Source organism: Salvia miltiorrhiza, chromosome 3, assembly GCF_028751815.1.
Source record: "Salvia miltiorrhiza cultivar Shanhuang (shh) chromosome 3, IMPLAD_Smil_shh, whole genome shotgun sequence".
Taxonomy (NCBI): domain Eukaryota; kingdom Viridiplantae; phylum Streptophyta; class Magnoliopsida; order Lamiales; family Lamiaceae; genus Salvia; species Salvia miltiorrhiza.
Genome location: NC_080389.1, coordinates 36,097,466 through 36,115,226, shown reverse-complemented (window position 1 = coordinate 36,115,226; position 17,761 = coordinate 36,097,466). Strand labels below are relative to the sequence as shown.

The window sequence follows — 17,761 nt, the reverse complement described above, 5'->3', positions numbered from 1 at the left end:
GTTTTACTGTTGATATGTGTTTCTTGATTATGCAAAGAATTTGAGTTTTATTGCAACACGATTGTAAGAAAGTGAAACGTGATTTGTCCGGTAGATGCTAGAAGGAGTGTTGTCATTGTGATTGCCTACGATCGTATCTTATCTGTGAAAATGTTGGACGAATTGCCAACTTTAAAATTGCCAGCTCTGAAACATCTGGCCTGTTCTGAAACGTGACAGCTCTGAGTCTCTGCTCCTCTAGTCCAACTATGAGCATGGGAAACCACGTGAAAAGACTTTGGATTACATCCAAATGGTTTTTATTTCACGAATTATGGCTCAACTGTCGAAAATCTTAAGCACACAAACTGTGAAAAATGGTGATATTGATTATAAAGGCGATCACATTAGGGAATTCACTTCTAGCGGAGAATTGGGTCTGATCGAATTGCTTACATTACTTTTTTGTTGCTTCTTAAACTTTGAGTTACTTGCATAATCGAGAGATGTGTGTTGATTGTAAAATTTTGAATTGACTTTGTGAATGTTTGGATGGAAATTAGCATTGTTGAAATCAATCTCTTCCTAGGATTCATACGGATTTTGCTTGAGGACAAGCAAAAGGCTAAGTGTGGGGGGGTTGATTTATGCTTAATTGTTCTAATTTTAGGGGCTTGCATGAGCTTTATTTTAAGATAATCTTCTGGAAATTGGTGCGTTTTATGGTGTATTTTATGCTTTGCAGGAGATTTAGGTTTTCGAGATGAAGAGTGCAAATTTTGGAGAGTTTGGGCTAAGAATTATGTTTTTGTGCATACTCTGGCACGTCAGAGAAGCGAGTCCCGCATGCCAGAGCAGCGAAATGGGAAGCCAGAGAAATGCGCCAGCGTTAGAGCGACGAAGTGAATCGCCAGAGGAACCAAGTCTCGCCAGAGAAATCAACATATCAGAGCAGAGGAATCACTAGTCAGAGGAATCACTAGTCAGAGGAATCAATAGTCAGAGAAGCTGATTTTCCCGAGCCGCGATTTCAGCCAGAGTGGAGATTACTTGCAGAGCACGCCAGCTGGACTTACCTAAGTACACGATTCTATTGCCTTTAAGAGTCCAGCTTTGCATGGCAACTTTTGGGGAGAAGTCTATAAATAGGGCTTTGTTTTGCATTGAAAAAACTAACGTCTTTGCCCTAATCTTTAGTTCCGCCAAGTTAGCTAAAGCTTAGGTTTATTGCTTTTCTAGTGTTAGTTTCGATTATTGTTCTTAGTTAGTTTAGTGTAGTTCTTTTAATTCATGTTTTAGATTAGTTTCCGTTTAGAGTTGTAATTACGTGACAGATTACTTCTCGAGACGATTTACGGTATTTCTTTAATCAAGTTTATTTATTTACTTTTACCTGCGTTTCCTTTAAATTCTGCAATTTAAATTATGCAATTGAGTTTCTGCCTAGTTAGATTAGATTAGAAGTTTTAATTAAAGTTATTTAAATTCAATTTGCCTAGTTAATTCCTTTACTTTAAGTTGGTTTAATTCTTGCCTAGGGTTTAATAGTTTAATTCACCTAGATAATTTTAAGATTAAGTTTTTAGTTAAGTTTAATTCACAAGCGTTAGTTAATAATTCCTTTTCGCCTAGTTAAGTTTAAATTCATGTTAATTTACTTTCCATGTTTTAGTTTAAAAATCTTAAGTTTACAGCTTTCTTGTGACATAATTAAAAGTCCTTAAAGATCTTCCTTGAGAGACGACATTGGGTTAGCTTATCACTTGTAACACCCCGATTTTCCATAAGATAATATTAGATTATTCTCTAGGATATTTGGTGAGATTTGAAAAATCTAGGATTTATTTAAGCCTAGAATAAATTAGATTTTAGAATAAATGTGTCGTTATTCATTTCTCATCATATTTAAAATTTGCATTTACATTTCTTTAAGTATTTTCACCACATGAGCTCAACTGCATTGTATTGTCATATTATTTTGAAAATATATTTTATCTAAAAATCTATTTAGAATATATATATTATATAATAGATGTATAAGTAGTTTCATAAATTGGTGATTCAATATACGTATAAATATTGATAGCATATAGACATAAATATATGTCTAAGGTGATAATCCTACGTATTACATATATATATCCATATTGAAGAGATAATCATCTCTAGTTAATAAAAATGACAATATACGTGTAAAAATTCCTAGACTAAGTAAGCTAAGCTAGTAGTCTATAAAGTAACCTATGGTAATGACTAATCATACCTACAATTTTCCTCTATATATAGGATCGACTGGTTTTATAAAGAAATCACACAAATCATAATACACTCATATTTCATATATCAAGAGGTGTCAGACCAGCAATTAAGTGAAAGGTAATTTCATGTAATAAGATATCATGCACACACATGCACGTAGATATATATATATATATATAGTTAGTTAGTTATTAATAATTATATTATGTTAATTAAATATTAGGGATCTATTTATGTGAATAAAAAAAAAGAAATACTTATTGTTAGGTACAATAAGGTTGAGCTCGTGACAATCGTTTATATTTCAAGTTCGACAGCATCATTGCCAAGGTGGGTTCTATTTTCCAAAATATATTTGAGTTATTAAGCTCTGATGTTATTATATGAAATGTGGTATGTCCATGAAATGTTTTCACGTTCTCCCACTGTTTAATGCTCTTATGTTAACAATTATGGCTTTTAATGGGTCTCACACACCTATTAAAAGTTGTGCGCACGGTCTTAAGGTAGTGGATTGATCCCCACGAGCCTTATAGCCGAAATGAGGATTTTGGGTTCGCCCTTAATCCGGCTAGATGGTGTAGCTGACATGGGTTCGTCCCGGGGTCCCATCTAGTTAATGATGAATGAATGAATGATTACTTCCTAGGGGTCGCCCAGGGACTACGAATAAAATGATAAGGGTAACAGTGGTGCTACGGTATGGCGCGCGCAAATGAATGAAAATGATTTGTGATTATAGAAGTTAAATGTTTTATTTTTAAAACCTTCTATAATTCACGTATGTGCATGGACTATCATATGAAAATGATCATTCAAAAATGCACGACCCACTGAGTACACTAGTACTCAGTCCACAAATCTTTTCAATCTTTTCAGGTTAGTAAGATGGTGGAGACGGAAGCAGCTGTGGCGGGTTGGCTGCAATATGTTGAAATAGCTAGCTATTATATTTAAAAAATATGTCATATATTTTGAGTATGTAAAATGCTAGTTAAAGATTATATATATGATATTATTATTATGCAATAATTTAATTATCGCTCGATGGAGAGTGCATGTAGTCGGCCCCTCTTGGACGCTTGACCAAAGCCCTCATGATCATGTTGTGCTATGCCAATTCCATGAGTGAGCTGGTCGGTCAACTCCTTTTGGCGAGCTAGACTCGATTACCCCATCATTTACCGCTTTATTAAAATTGTAATTAAATGTCCGACTGCTTAGCCGCACACATTTGTAGACTGGTTCTAAACCACCAGCGTGCTGAGCCAAGCTTTCCGACTTGAATATTAAATATGTTATAATACTTAGTTTAATTATCTAACAACGATTACTATACATTAATATTCTTTAAGAATATTAACAAAAAGAGATGAACATATATATTATTATATTATTATTAAATATTTACAATTATTATTATTATTATTATTATTATTATTATTATTATTATTATTATTATTATTATTATTATTATTATTATTATTATTATCCCCTTTCTTTCCCGCTTCTTAAATCCAACCCCTAGTCACGTTCCGGCATTCGTGCCTTCCTTCGGGAATTGGGGCGTGACAGAGTGGTATCAGAGCAGGATCCTGTCGGATCCGCGCTCCCAGTTTGGTACCTGATTAATATCAAAGTAATATTATTGACTTTGAATTAATCAATAAATGAATAAATTATGGTATATGTGATTAATTATTAAAATGCAGCAACCCCCAGCTAGCTATCTCTCCACCGAGGTATATTATTTATATAAGAAGCATGAATTAAAAATTGTATGTGTTTGCGCGCAGAAATTATTATTCGGAAAATATTTGATGGAATATTTTTATTGAGTTTCTCATATGAGTTTCTCACAAGAAATGGATTATGCATATATTGTTATGCATTAAAGATATGCTTCAATATCATGGTTGATTTCTTCTATGCATAATGGTTGGAAAATATGTGATTACTTTTATGATAAAAGAAAGTGATAAGAAAAGGATATAATGAAATGATCCAAATGTTGCATTGGACATAGTTATGTTAGCTAATAGAGAGACTTATTAAGGATATCTTTTATGACAGATGGCAACTAGAACCCGAGGTAGAAACAACGGAAACCCTGAGAATGAGGAACTAGTTAATCATATCCCAATTCGAGATACCGAAAATATGTTCAGGAAACAACACCCTCCGATTTTTGATGGCCTAGGTGATCCTGTAGACGCCGAAAAATGGGTTAGAACGATAGAAAGAATCTTTGCCTATATAAGGTGTGACGATAAAGAAAAGGTAATTTGTGCAAAATACCAAATGATCGATGAGGCTGACTTCTGGTGGGAATCAGTCGAAAGGACTATGACTCAGGCTGACTTGGGAAGGCTTCAAGGAAAAGCTATTTGAAAAGTTTATTCCAGAATGCTATAGGCAAAAGAGACAGAATGAGTTTTGGAATTTAAGGCAGAAAAAGAATACGGTAACAGAATATGATCGTGAATTTAATCGATTGTCAAGATATTATCCACAATTGGTGGATACTGATGAAAAGAAGGCGGACAAATTCAGAAAAGGGCTGCATCCTGATATTGCAATATCATTGGCTAGTCAAGGAACACTAACCTATGCCCAATCACTAACAAGGGCTTTAAACATTGAGTCATTATTACCAAAAGAAAGAGAGAAGAAACCTATACAACAATTTGGTGGAAATATGGAAAAGAGAAAATGGAAAGACGAATCATTCGAAGAAGGAAATTCGAAAAGAAAATTTTTTAGAGAACCACCACCACAACAATCACAACAACAACAACAGCAGTTTCAGCAACAACTACGACAACTGCAGCAGCAAAACCAGCAATACCCTCAACAGTGGGAATTTCAGGGACAAAAACCTGTGTGTCCCCAGTGTAACAAACCTCACTTAGGAGAATGTCGGATGGGGACAAATGTTTGCTTTAAATGTGGAAGACCAGGACACATGGTTAAAGATTGCACCGATAGAAAAGAGTTAAAATAAAGTAAACAACAACGAGCCCGGTCCCCAAATTGATTGACCAAGGTACGCAAATTTCGAGGACGAAATTTTTATAAGGAGAGAGGGATGTAACACCCCGATTTTCCATAAGATAATATTAGATTATTCTCTAGGATATTTGGTGAGATTTGAAAAATCTAGGATTTATTTAAGCCTAGAATAAATTAGATTTTAGAATAAATGTGTCGTTATTCATTTCTCATCATATTTAAAATTTGCATTTACATTTCTTTAAGTATTTTCACCACATGAGCTCAACTGCATTGTATTGTCATATTATTTTGAAAATATATTTTATCTAAAAATCTATTTAGAATATATATATTATATAATAGATGTATAAGTAGTTTCATAAATTGGTGATTCAATATACGTATAAATATTGATAGAATATAGACATAAATATATGTCTAAGGTGATAATCCTACGTATTACATATATATCCATATTGAAGAGACAATCATCTCTAGTTAATAAAAATGACAATATACGTGTAAAAATTCCTAGACTAAGTAAGCTAAGCTAGTAGTCTATAAAGTAACCTATGGTAATGACTAATCATACCTACAATTTTCCTCTATATATAGGATCGACTGGTTTTATAAAGAAATCACACAAATCATAATACACTCATATTTCATATATCAAGAGGTGTCAGACCAGCAATTAAGTGAAAGGTAATTTCATGTAATAAGATATCATGCACACACATGCACGTAGATATATATATATATATATATATATATATATATAGTTAGTTAGTTATTAATAATTATATTATGTTAACTAAATATTAGGGATCTATTTATGTGAATAAAAAAAAAGAAATACTTATTGTTAGGTACAATAAGGTTGAGCTCGTGACAATCGTTTATATTTCAAGTTCGACAGCATCATTGCCAAGGTGGGTTCTATTTTCCAAAATATATTTGAGTTATTAAGCTCTGATGTTATTATATGAAATGTGGTATGTCCATGAAATGTTTTCACGTTCTCCCACTGTTTAATGCTCTTATGTTAACAATTGTGGCTTTTAATGGGTCTCACACACCTATTAAAAGTTGTGCGCACGGTCTTAAGGTAGTGGATTGATCCCCACGAGCCTTATAGACGAAATGAGGATTTTGGGTTCGCCCTTAATCCGGCTAGATGGTGTAGCTGACATGGGTTCGTCCCGGGGTCCCATCTAGTTAATGATGAATGAATGAATGATTACTTCCCAGGGGTCGCTCAGGGACTACGAATAAAATGATAAGGGTAACAGTGGTGTTACGGTATGGCGCGCGCAAATGAATGAAAATGATTTGTGATTATAGAAGTTAAATGTTTTATTTTAAAACCTTCTATAATTCACGTATGTGCATGGACTATCATATGAAAATGATCATTCAAAAATGCACGACCCACTGAGTACACTAGTACTCAGTCCACAAATCTTTTCAATCTTTTCAGGTTAGTAAGATGGTGGAGACGGAAGCAGCTGTGGCGGGTTGGCTGCAATATGTTGAAATAGCTAGCTATTATATTTAAAAAATATGTCATATATTTTGAGTATGTAAAATGCTAGTTAAAGATTATATATATGATATTATTATTATGCAATAATTTAATTATCGCTCGATGGAGAGTGCATGTAGTCGGCCCCTCTTGGACGCTTGACCAAAGCCCTCATGATCATGTTGTGCTATGCCAATTTCATGTGTGAGCTGGTCGGTCAACTCCTTTTGGCGAGCTAGACTCGATTACCCCATCATTTACCACTTTATTAAAATTGTAATTAAATGTCCGACTGCTTAGCCGCACACATTTGTAGACTAGTTCTAAACCACCAGCGTGCTGAGCCAAGCTTTCCGACTTGAATATTAAATATGTTATAATACTTAGTTTAATTATCTAACAACGATTACTATACATTAATATTCTTTAAGAATATTAACAAAAAGAGATGAACATATTTATTATTATATTATTATTAAATATTTACAATTATTATTATTATTATTATTATCCCCTTTCTTTCCCGCTTCTTAAATCCAACCCCTAGTCACGTTCCGGCATTCGTGTCTTCCTTCGGGAATTGGGGCGTGACATCACTGCTAGGATGTCCTTGTTCTATTGCAAGTTAATCTAGAGGTGTTTCTAGTTGAGTCAGCCATCACCACCAATACAGAGCACACAACAGCCATCACCACCAATACAGAGCACACTACAGCCATCGCCACCAAATACAAAGCATATAACAGGATGTATCACCACAAATACAGAGCACCAATAGCCTAATGCACACATGAACACATATCACAACAGCACACTTTAATACCCACACATCTCATATCATAAAGAAATCATAGATGGCCATCACACTATAGGTATGAGCAAGATTTTATCATTTCAGCACCCATTTGACCAATACAGCCCTAGTACTCTCGCATGCAACCGATTACCACAAAGAAACCATACACATAACACTGATTACGTAAATAAGCAGGGGAAACATGGAAGATCTCACCCAAAAGTAAGTGGAAAGCAATATGGCAAGCAAATGATGGTGAGATTCGGATGCAGTGCTCCAAAAATCGTCCGATTTCCCCTTCGAATCCTCCAATTCCTTAGTATCCGCCACCGGATCTGGGGCATTCCTCACTCAGAAAGTCGATTTCCCATGATTCATAACAGAGAAGGTCAAAATCAAGACCGATATCAGAGTCGATTCCTTCGTCCATTTTCATCCTTGCGGGGCAAGAGCGGCGGTTGATTGGAGGTTAGAACGGAGGGGTCGGACTCTGATCTACCACGTACTCTCCGAGCTCTTCAATCTCTGATGCGCCGAGCCCATACTCCTCGGGCGATGCCGGCATCGTCTCCGACATGGAGAAAGGGAAGTACACCGGCGGCGGATCACCCCACGAAGAGCAAGAATCTTCGGTGTCGGGAATAACCTCGTCGCTCAGATACTTCTTCCAAATGAAGGAAGGTTTCATCACGACGTAGTGAAGAACGGAGAATGACGGCGGAGTAAAGAACGGAGGAAGACGATGCGCACGCCAATTTCAGAGAGAGAGTGAGTGACAAATTCGGGTGGGATGGGTATAGAATTAGGGTTTGTAGTTAGATTTAAATATAAGTCTTAATTAAACAACTAAGGGGGCGTTTACTTCGCATGATTGATAAAATAGAGGATTGAGTATTTTTATCCTCAAGAGTAGGATTATATGGGATAAGAATCAAGTAAAACTAGCTTAAATGATAAAAATAATTAAGGGCTTTGGGATATCCAAAGTTTCAATTCAACAAAGTAAACAAGGGATTAGCCTTACTATTTTTATCTATTACCATATAATAGAATGGGCTACCATTCCAAATCACCTAATAGAATGGGCTACCATTTTCGAAACTGCCTAACCCAAAAACAGAGGCCCATTTAAATGCGGACAAGGCTATATACAACACAAACCCTAAGGTTTGTTTCCATCGCCACTCCCATAGCTACCGATTTCTACCTTGCGTTCAAAGAGGCGATTCGTTCGCTAGAGTTTCTCCTTCAACCATGAGAGCTAAGGTAAATATTTGTCTTTAGGTTATTCATTCATAATCCATGGTATTTTTATTATAGAATGTACGAATGATTTAATTCTGTCTTATCTAACAGTGGAAGAAGAAGCGTATGAGGAGGTTGAAGAGGAAGCGCCGAAAGATGAGACAGAGATCCAAGTAGTCTACCCAATTCTCGGCGCGTCGTTTCTAGGGTTTCATCTTCGTTTACGTTATTTGCTTTTCGAATTTTGTTATGTAATAGTGGGTTATGACTCTTCTAAACTTCATGTTCTTGGATCTACTCTTTAATCAATTGAGATTTTCGTTCATAATCACTGTTATTTTTTTTTTAATATTTGGTATTTGTTTAATGTTTAGTTATTTATCTGGTGATAATTGCGTATTATTCTTTTATATTTCTGTTTTTATCGCCGGTTCTATTTCGTTGGATATTTTCTTTTGAAAGTAGCTGATTTAGTATGTTGGTATGTTATTTTGTGATTAAATAAATTAGGATCCGAGTGAAATTATAGTTGGCAGTGGCACAGCATTGTGATCTTGCAATAATGTTAAAATGTTTGATGAATCAGCTCAGGTTTTTATCTTTGCTGAACCAGTTCTTAGTTTTTTGGTTTATCTTTAACTATAGCATTAAATAATTTATGTTGAAACGGCATAATTTCCTTGTGCAATCAAATGCCAATAGCTGTTCTGTGTTTGCTGTGGATGAAATTGATGAGATATTATGGGGAAAATTCTATCGTGCCACTGCTTCAATATAGCTGCACCGTTCCGATTGAGACACGTGTAATGTAAAAAAAAAGAAAAAAAAGAGGTAACCATGGTTTGGCTGGCCGCTCGAGGCTGGCCGCTCAAGGAAAAAATTGCAGAAATTTCCACCCGAAGAAAAAATTGGATTGGATCCGTGTCTGAGATACGTCGAGAAATTTTGGCCGAGAGCAACATTGTTCAACGGCGAATTTGACGCTGAATCCGAATATGTTTTCAGATTCAAGAACGATGGCGTATAAAAAAAGTGCCTGAGAGTTTCGGTGAGGCGATCACTGTTTCGGCCAACGGCTCTCGATATTTGCGCCAGATTTTTCAACGGGAACATGATGGTGAGTCGGAAAAATAGTTTCTGAATTATTGTATTTTTGTATTTTGTTCGAAATGGTGTTTTATGTTGAATTTGCTATTTTATAATGAATTTTGTTTCCAATAAATTGGTCCTTCTTCGTCTTCTTGAGTGCATCGCCGTGGTGGAGGTGGCTCTTTCGCCTCTCCTTCTCTCTGCCGACCTCACCTACTCCGATTTCCTCAATCCCTCTTTTCTCTCTCTAAAGATCCAATTTCCGATTTCCTCAATCCCTCTTTTTTCTCTCTAAAGATCCAATTTTGCTCGAGGGTTTTTGATTGTGTAGCGTTCCAGCCGTTAGCTCGCTAGTATTTCAAAGGTGGTGATCTCGGCTTTCGTTTTGATGCCTCTCTTTGCAATTTACACTCTGATGTACTGAATCGTTGGTCTGGCGGTTTGCTTATTTTGGTGGTAGTTTGAATTGAATATTGGTTGATGATTTTCTGAAACTCGTATATGGGTTTAATGTGTGCTTTTCTAGTCAACGAACAGGAAATTTCTATCTTACCTTTATGTGAATTCTCTTATTCAACTTTTTGCATGTGTTTGTTTGCCACAATTCTAAGTTTCTCTGGTGATTAATCAGTATTTTGTTTCTGTCTAGGTAGATTGATTAGTCTTGTAGAACTTAGAAGAAGGCCTGAATGGAAAGCAAAATCAGCGGATCCATAAAATCTGTTGTGAACCTTCAAATTCGATGCAATAATCATTTTGTTGTGAACCTTCAAATTCGATGCAATAATCATTTTGTTGTGAACCTTCAAATTCGATGTGGAGTCCATAAAATCTGTAGTTCTCCTGGAGCGGATCCTGTATAGAATCCAGAAATTTTCAGACATGTAGATGTTTAATTCTAATTGTTTAGATGCCTATGGACATTTATACGTTTTAGAGGTTGCATGAAAACTACACTAGTTATTGAGTTATCCAATTTATCTCCTAATAATTTATATAATGTGCTTATGTATTTGGCTTCAGTTTCTGAACTTTGTGTCTGACGAAACTATTTACATTTGGTTTTCTAGATTGCAGTTGCTCTTGCTGTTGCAGCCATCCCTGAAGGGCTACCTGCTGTTGTTACAACGTTAGTTCTTTATTCTGTTTTACATAACATGTCATATGTACATCAGCATTCTCATACCGTTTTTCTCGGAAAAGACCTGGCAAATGTGGCAAGGGATTGGCTTTGATAATGAGTTGTTGGACAAATCACTGAGCAACTTATTGGAAGACCTCTGAATCTGTTTGTCACATGCTCTGTACGATTTGCTATAGTATCTGTCATGGATTTGTGAGAACTTTTAGCAGGCACTCCCTGTTAGCTCTATTTCAGAGTATAGTTATTGTTTGCCTTCTAATTGGCACCTTTGTTCGGGAATAGTAATCAGTTTCTTTTTGCTGTATTCTATTCCCTCGATTGTCCTAGATACAACAATTCCAAGTTTAAATATGCTTGAGCTGTTCTAGCATCCTTGAGAATACATTTTGCTCAAAGTATAAGGTGTAGGCACCCTACTGCAAGTATTTTTGATGAATATATTTTCGGAGAGGATTATTTAGATGTTCTATAGTAGGTAATAAACAACTATTAAAAAGGCTTGCAAGAAAGATCACTTTTTGGCTCATGAAGGTTGGCTATGGATTTACTAGGTTATTGTCTTAGGTATGCCAGATAAGGATGCTTATTCAGTCTCTTACTTTCACCCAGCAGTGTTGATATACTTGCAGATGAAGAGAAACTTACTTTCACCTCTGTTTTTTGAGGAAATGCTGATTGTTTCAAATCCATGCTTAAGAAGCAGCTTAGCTTTCCGCCTTACACATCTTAATTTCTCTGAGTGTCAGCAGGTGTCTAGCTCTTGGAACGAAACGAATGGCTCGTTTAAATGCTATAGTTAGGTCATTGCCATCAGTAGAGACCTTAGGCTGTACAACAGTGATTTGCAGTGACAAGACTGGTACTCTGACTACTAATATGATGTTTGTCTCGAAGGTATCAATTTACACACAATAATCCTTCGTTCTTCTTTTACTTCTTTTATTTTCCTCTGGGTTATACTTTTTTTAAGGTTGAGAAGGGGGAATATATGCTTTGGAATGTTTCTCCTTTATTAGCTTTGTCAGAAGCTCTGATAAATTTCTCTACACTTCTTGCATTTTAGCACTTATGGTTTCACGTAATGCTAGACTAATTATTTTTTTGTATTTTTCCCCATCAAGCTTCAATTATTCTGCCCATGTGTTTAAGTGTGCATATACTTATTTACACCAATATGTTATTATGTACTGCATATTTTCTTACAACTACTTTCACTGTAAAAGTTGATTCAAATGGCATTGCTACTTTGGATCACTAGGAATTCCCCATTTTTTGTGAGGACCATTGTGATGTTTATATCGAAAGTGGCAGACTGTGTCAGCCTTCCTAAAGAACTAATATTAAGTATAACATCTGCTTTCTCTTTGCAGGTATCTGTGCTCCATTCTGCAAATCATGTTCCTGTTGTAGTTTAATACATTGTAAGTGGCACCACATATGCTCCAGAAGGTACTATCTCCGACAGCACTACAGAGCTACAGGTAGTGTTCTATTCATGACATTAGGTTTGTATTTATTGATTGATTATAAGTTTAACACTAGACCAGTTTTCGAAATATCAATAGTTAGTGCAATGGATTTTGTACCAGCATTATTTATCTTGAAAAAATCATGTTTTCTTATCAACTTATATTTAGTTTCATATCTTCTACAATGTATTGATGTTTCTGACTGCTGTCTAAAATTTGTCTACTTTGTACTTTGTTATTCCATATGGTCACAGATTCTTCTTCTCCCCTTGCTTGCTTACCAATCCAACTACAATTTTTTTTTTGAGAACCACCATCTACCAAAAATTTATTAAGGATATATGCACCTTTTTCCTGATTATTTTGGCTTATTATCTTTCATATACTCTTTCGAAGGACCCTGTTTTCCCTCTCTTTATAGCTCATCCAATCTCCCTAGGGTCTGTCTAGGTTCCAGGTGGCCTTTTACCGTTCCTGCTTTTCCAAATTCACCTTGCTCAGCCCTGCTGGACAGCTGGCTCCTTTTAGAATATTGAGCTTCTACTATTTTTACATGATTCTTACTTGTCTATTTTTATTTTGGCTTTATTATAGTCACATATTGACAACTTTTATGTTTGTTATTGATTATTTGTGAGTTCTTCTTAATGAAGATTTATCTGGGACCTAATGCAGCTTGGGCTTCCAGCTAATTTTCACTGCCTTCTACACACAGCAATGTGCTCTGCCCTTTGCAATGAATCTATTAATCAGAGGCATGTCTGACTGAAACATAAGGAAGTTTGGACAACCATCTGGTTGCACCATTTCGTTATTGGGTATAATTTCCAACTATTTAGATATGGAACCTGTTGTCCAATTACCACTTGTGATTTCCTCACCAGTCTATGGCAGGCAGTATTATAGCTAAAGTCAATGATATTGTTGGTTTGAGGAATTCAACCACATGCTTATTTATGGAATGAGGAATGAGTCTTTCATATGTGGCTATTTTTTTCAAACTGACACTAATGTTGTACTTAAATACTAGCTTCTTGCAATTTTTCCATAGTTTTCTGTCAATTTGTTTGTTTAGGTTTCTTTTCTTGCTTAGATGAGGTGTTCCTTATGTCCTCTTTTTGTTGTCATGCACTTGGTTGGAGATAATGCTCCTCTACATTTCACACCAGCTCTTCAGTTTTGAAAAACTCCACAAATATCTTGGTCTTATCGGGCTTGCGTATAGTTTATGTCTTATTATTATATACGAGGACAATCTTCTGCCTACTTGATTTTCTTTTGCTTGTTTATAGTTTGTTGTTGCTGGAACATGTTTTTGACTAGATCTGAAGAATATTATGAATTATACAAGGCGAAAGATGGAGGGGGCTTTCCTCTTTTTTATGTTTGTCGAATTTAGGTGAATCTATTCTAATAGTTCAGCAGGTCAAAATCATTTGCACTGTCTTTTTATAGTCTCTATTCCCAAACTTACTCATGGAGCCTTTTCTTTTACTTAGGAAATTATATTACAACCCTGGAACTGGAGGGTTTCAGTGAGCGTCACTTCAAACATAAAAAAAACAGCAGAACCATTTGGTGTGTCCAATAACTCACCTAAATGCTCTTATTTGCAGCTATGAAACAGGTGATTGCAATTTGGCAAGATGTGAAGTTTGCAAAATTTCAATCTCTACACTAATTTCCAATAACTCACCTAAATTGTTTTACACTCTGTCCTTGTTGGAGTCCAAGGGTGATAATTGGATTTGTGCATTTTCCTTTCCAGTTCAGTCCAAGGGAAAGCAAACATCAGGTTAACCAGGACCATGGACTTTATAGTATGTATTAGTAAGGTGTTGTCGTTAGCTGTTATCAGAGCTATTCTCTCCCAATTTTATCCTGAAAATTACTGTAGCCCCTGGCCGATTGGCTCAAAGCAGCAGAAGCTAGCCACATCTGTATCATTCATTGGCTCAAAGCAGCAGAAGCTAGCCACATCTGATATAAAGTGAGAAGACCAACTGATTTTTTTATTTTATTTTATCTTCTGCTGATTTTTAGTATCTCGAGCTCTGAGCTGCTTGTGCAGGGATGACGACGTTGCAAAGTGGAAGAAGGTGGAGATGGTGTTGGAAGCATATGGATCAGATGCTAATTCAATATTGCAGCTGACAACATCAAAAAGGTCTACAATATGGCTTGATCAAGTCTCAGCACTACCTTTGGACACTCACAATGTGTGTGATTGCACATTTCTTTCTCAAACTTTTAATTGAAGGAAATTTGTTGTGACTGAGATTGTTGTACTTGTTCCTAACTACCATTTGCAGGGACATGGATTTCGACAAGATCTTTTCGACATGCTTGCTGCTTTGAAGCCGGGATTTATTAGATTTCCAGGTACTTGATGTGTAACAGATTTCCTATTCCCATTGTTTCATAGGATTCAGCTACAAGAGAACGTGAGTTTGGCGTGTTTTCTTGGAAGGCGGCTCGTTTGTGGAAGAGACAGACTGATGAATGCATTTAGATGAATGCATTAATTTAGTTTTGAAAAGTCTATTTCTCTTTCATAACTCGTCATGGATGTGCCACTCGGATGCCAAGCAGCTGAGAAGGTCTGAAATTCGAATCCTTTTCCGTTTAGCTAGTAATGTTGCTGTCAAATACTTCATGGTTTGTTAGACTAGGAAAAATGGATTTCTAGGAACCAGATTTGGGATCTACACTTGCCTCATTATGCTATTCATTTTATTCATTAGGAAAGATGAGAGTTATTGGTTTTGAAATTTTGATCTATTAAATGACCAGTTCATTTGTCATGCTGTTGTGACTACTGTCATCTGTTCAACTCGATAACCTTATTTGAATTAGCAACTGACTTACATATTGCAAGTTTCAGTTCAGTTGGTAGCCAATAATAGTAAGATGCATAGATGTGATTGTATTTTAGTGATTCAACTATATATGTACTTAAACTGAACTGAAACTAGCTATAATAGTAAGATGCAAGAGCTGCTGCAGCTGCTTGAGCTAGCTATACACTATATTCTTTGTGAAGATAATCATACATATTAAATGATTGTTTTTCTTCTGTTTTGAGGTTGCTTCAGAAAGCAGTGAGAAAAAGAAACCTTGTGTATTGGTGGCAGTGGTCATGAGTGAATCTAAATATTATTGAATTTTGAACAATTTTGGTCGCTTTTATTTTGTAGAAAAAGCAATCTTGTATTCAATTTTTTGGCTACCATCTCAATGAATGTGAACCCCCTAAGATTCTTGCCCAATGTTTTGAACTAGTATATTTTATTTGTCTTGAAATTGAAATATTGTTATGATAAAATTACAATGGCTGCTCTTCCGATCCCAATCAATAGCAGCTAATTCTCAACCAAACATAATATAAGGACCTAGGCTGCGCTCCACAGATACTCGATGGTTTATCCCATTTCATACTTACTTTATAAAACTAATAAAAACAAGTAGAATATGGGAAATTAAGTTTTCTGGTAATGAATAATGGGATTTGGCTTTCTAACCATCAGAATAATAAACAATATTGTCATTATTGAATTTTAGATGCCCCACTACATGTGGTATACGTATATTAAAAAATAAAAGTAATAAGCATCCTACGGTGGATATTGGTGAAGTCAAAGGCATCAACGGCTGCGATGAAAATCTCATTTCAATCCAACTTCTTCTAAAGGCTTGGGCTACAGAAATACAGAATTAATCAAACCCACGCAAACAAAGAAGCGAGATGGCGATGGCGGCAACTCTGGCTAGGCGAAGGGCGGAGGTGTTGTTCTCTGAGACAAATTATCGAACATGTGGCGTTCGTCTGAAACGCAAGCCACCGAGCATGACGTTCTAGCACCAGTCTCTACAAACTTTGGGAGGGCGGCACAACCATGACTAGGCAGAAGACAACGCCTAGCTCTCCTATCTATCTGCAATTTGCATTTTACTATCAATTTAAGCACTAACACATATCATACATACATGGTATATATAGCAAGTTCTTGATAAGAGTTTGAAGGTCAGTATCTTTCACCAGCGAGATAGAGGCGTATTCCTCGACCCTCATCAGCTTTTCCAGCTCTCGAACGAGTCGACTCTGTGAAGCTCTCCAAAGGCAGATCGACGTTAGCATCTTCGAAGTTGACAATAAACCCACTGAATCATACCTCCTCCTCGTTTGTTACATCGATGATTTGTGATGTTTCGTTGTCCAGCGGGAGGAGGACACCAATAAGGGAAACAATTGAACAACCGATATGTGAGGCAAGTGAGGGAAAATCCAAGGAGAATGAATGATTTATGTGATGAGAAACGAAGGAGGGAGAAATGAGGGAAAATTGAGCAAAAAAGTAAATAAATTGCCTCTTAACTTTTGGAGGGATTTTTTTCGTTTAGGGCGGGAAGTGATTTCCTTAGGGGGGAAACAAAAATTTTCATGTCATATTAATTTATCATGAGATTCTATACCTCGACTCTTTGACAAAGAATTCACTGAAAATGATAATTATAGAGAAATTATACGATATAAAATATTAGTGGAAAATATTCATGATATAATATATTAAAATAATATATCAATAAAAAATAAAAATATTTTCGGGTAATATATTAATAAAAAATACTAGCGGACAATAATTTTAGATAATATTTTCACTATTATATTTTATATTTCACTATAATTAATGGATAATATTTCATTATTATATCTCCACTAATATATTGAAGATATTTATTGAAGCAAGATAACTCTTTCAAACACAACTAGCGTCTAACCCTGTCGAATTTCGACGGGAATTATTTTATGTCATCATTTATAATTATTTTATGTTATTTTTATTACTATAGCATATGAAATAGTCATATCAAATTAAATTAGTAATACAATATTTAAAATAATATTAATCTTAATCACTTTCGCCAATTAAATGTAGGTTGTAATAATAGAAATACATTTTTGTATAAATATTCATTTGATAAAGTTTATAAAAAATTAATGTGGGATTGAAGATTTTACAAGAAAAAAAAAATGTAAATTTAAAGTATGATATGATGTACGATTGATGTGTCACATCTGCTGTTAATTGTATATCGATAATATTTACTCTCTCCATCCCTCAAACATTTTCCTTCTTTTTTTTTTCTATGTTGGTTCGTCCTCAAAACATCTTCCTAACCTGTTTTTGGAAACAATTTCACTAATTATTATTTTTACAATTTCATTTTTTGTGGGACTCGTTCTCCACTTTCACTAACTA

General features: G+C 35.4%; 1 protein-coding gene and 2 long non-coding RNA genes across 21 annotated transcripts; 2 read left to right on the top strand and 1 right to left on the bottom strand.

Moving 5' to 3' along the window:
• Positions 1 to 5,883: 5,883 nt before the first annotated feature.
• Positions 5,884 to 6,865, top strand: LOC131016505 (uncharacterized). Its single transcript, XR_009099038.1, has 3 exons — positions 5,884 to 5,937; positions 6,102 to 6,164; positions 6,713 to 6,865. It is a non-coding gene; the product is annotated as an uncharacterized LOC131016505 (long non-coding RNA).
• A 1,725-nt stretch (positions 6,866 to 8,590) lies between these two features.
• On the top strand, positions 8,591 to 15,377 carry LOC131016504 (alpha-L-arabinofuranosidase 1-like). 19 transcript variants are annotated; one of them, XR_009099037.1, is made up of 11 exons: positions 8,658 to 8,819; positions 8,910 to 9,915; positions 10,958 to 11,016; positions 11,781 to 11,925; positions 12,402 to 12,512; positions 13,176 to 13,318; positions 14,000 to 14,127; positions 14,269 to 14,490; positions 14,572 to 14,667; positions 14,813 to 14,882; positions 14,971 to 15,377. XR_009099037.1 is itself a non-coding variant. In XM_057945206.1 (9 exons), the coding sequence occupies exons 5-9, from the start codon at positions 12,469 to 12,471 to the stop codon at positions 14,997 to 14,999; spliced, it is 513 nt and encodes a 170-aa protein (XP_057801189.1). In that variant the 5' UTR covers positions 8,591 to 8,819; positions 8,910 to 9,915; positions 10,958 to 11,016; positions 11,781 to 11,925; positions 12,402 to 12,468; the 3' UTR covers positions 15,000 to 15,377. The 19 variants fall into 19 exon arrangements, 10 of the variants coding, with proteins under 10 accessions (XP_057801189.1, XP_057801194.1, XP_057801198.1 ...); XR_009099033.1 differs by having other exon boundaries at positions 8,659 to 8,819; positions 14,572 to 14,719; XR_009099036.1 differs by having other exon boundaries at positions 14,813 to 15,377.
• Positions 15,378 to 15,973: 596 nt separating this feature from the next.
• Positions 15,974 to 16,909, bottom strand: LOC131016503 (uncharacterized). Its single transcript, XR_009099028.1, has 2 exons — positions 16,540 to 16,909; positions 15,974 to 16,435 (listed from the first exon to the last, which is right to left on the bottom strand). It is a non-coding gene; the product is annotated as an uncharacterized LOC131016503 (long non-coding RNA).
• Between the last annotated feature and the right edge of the window lie 852 nt (positions 16,910 to 17,761).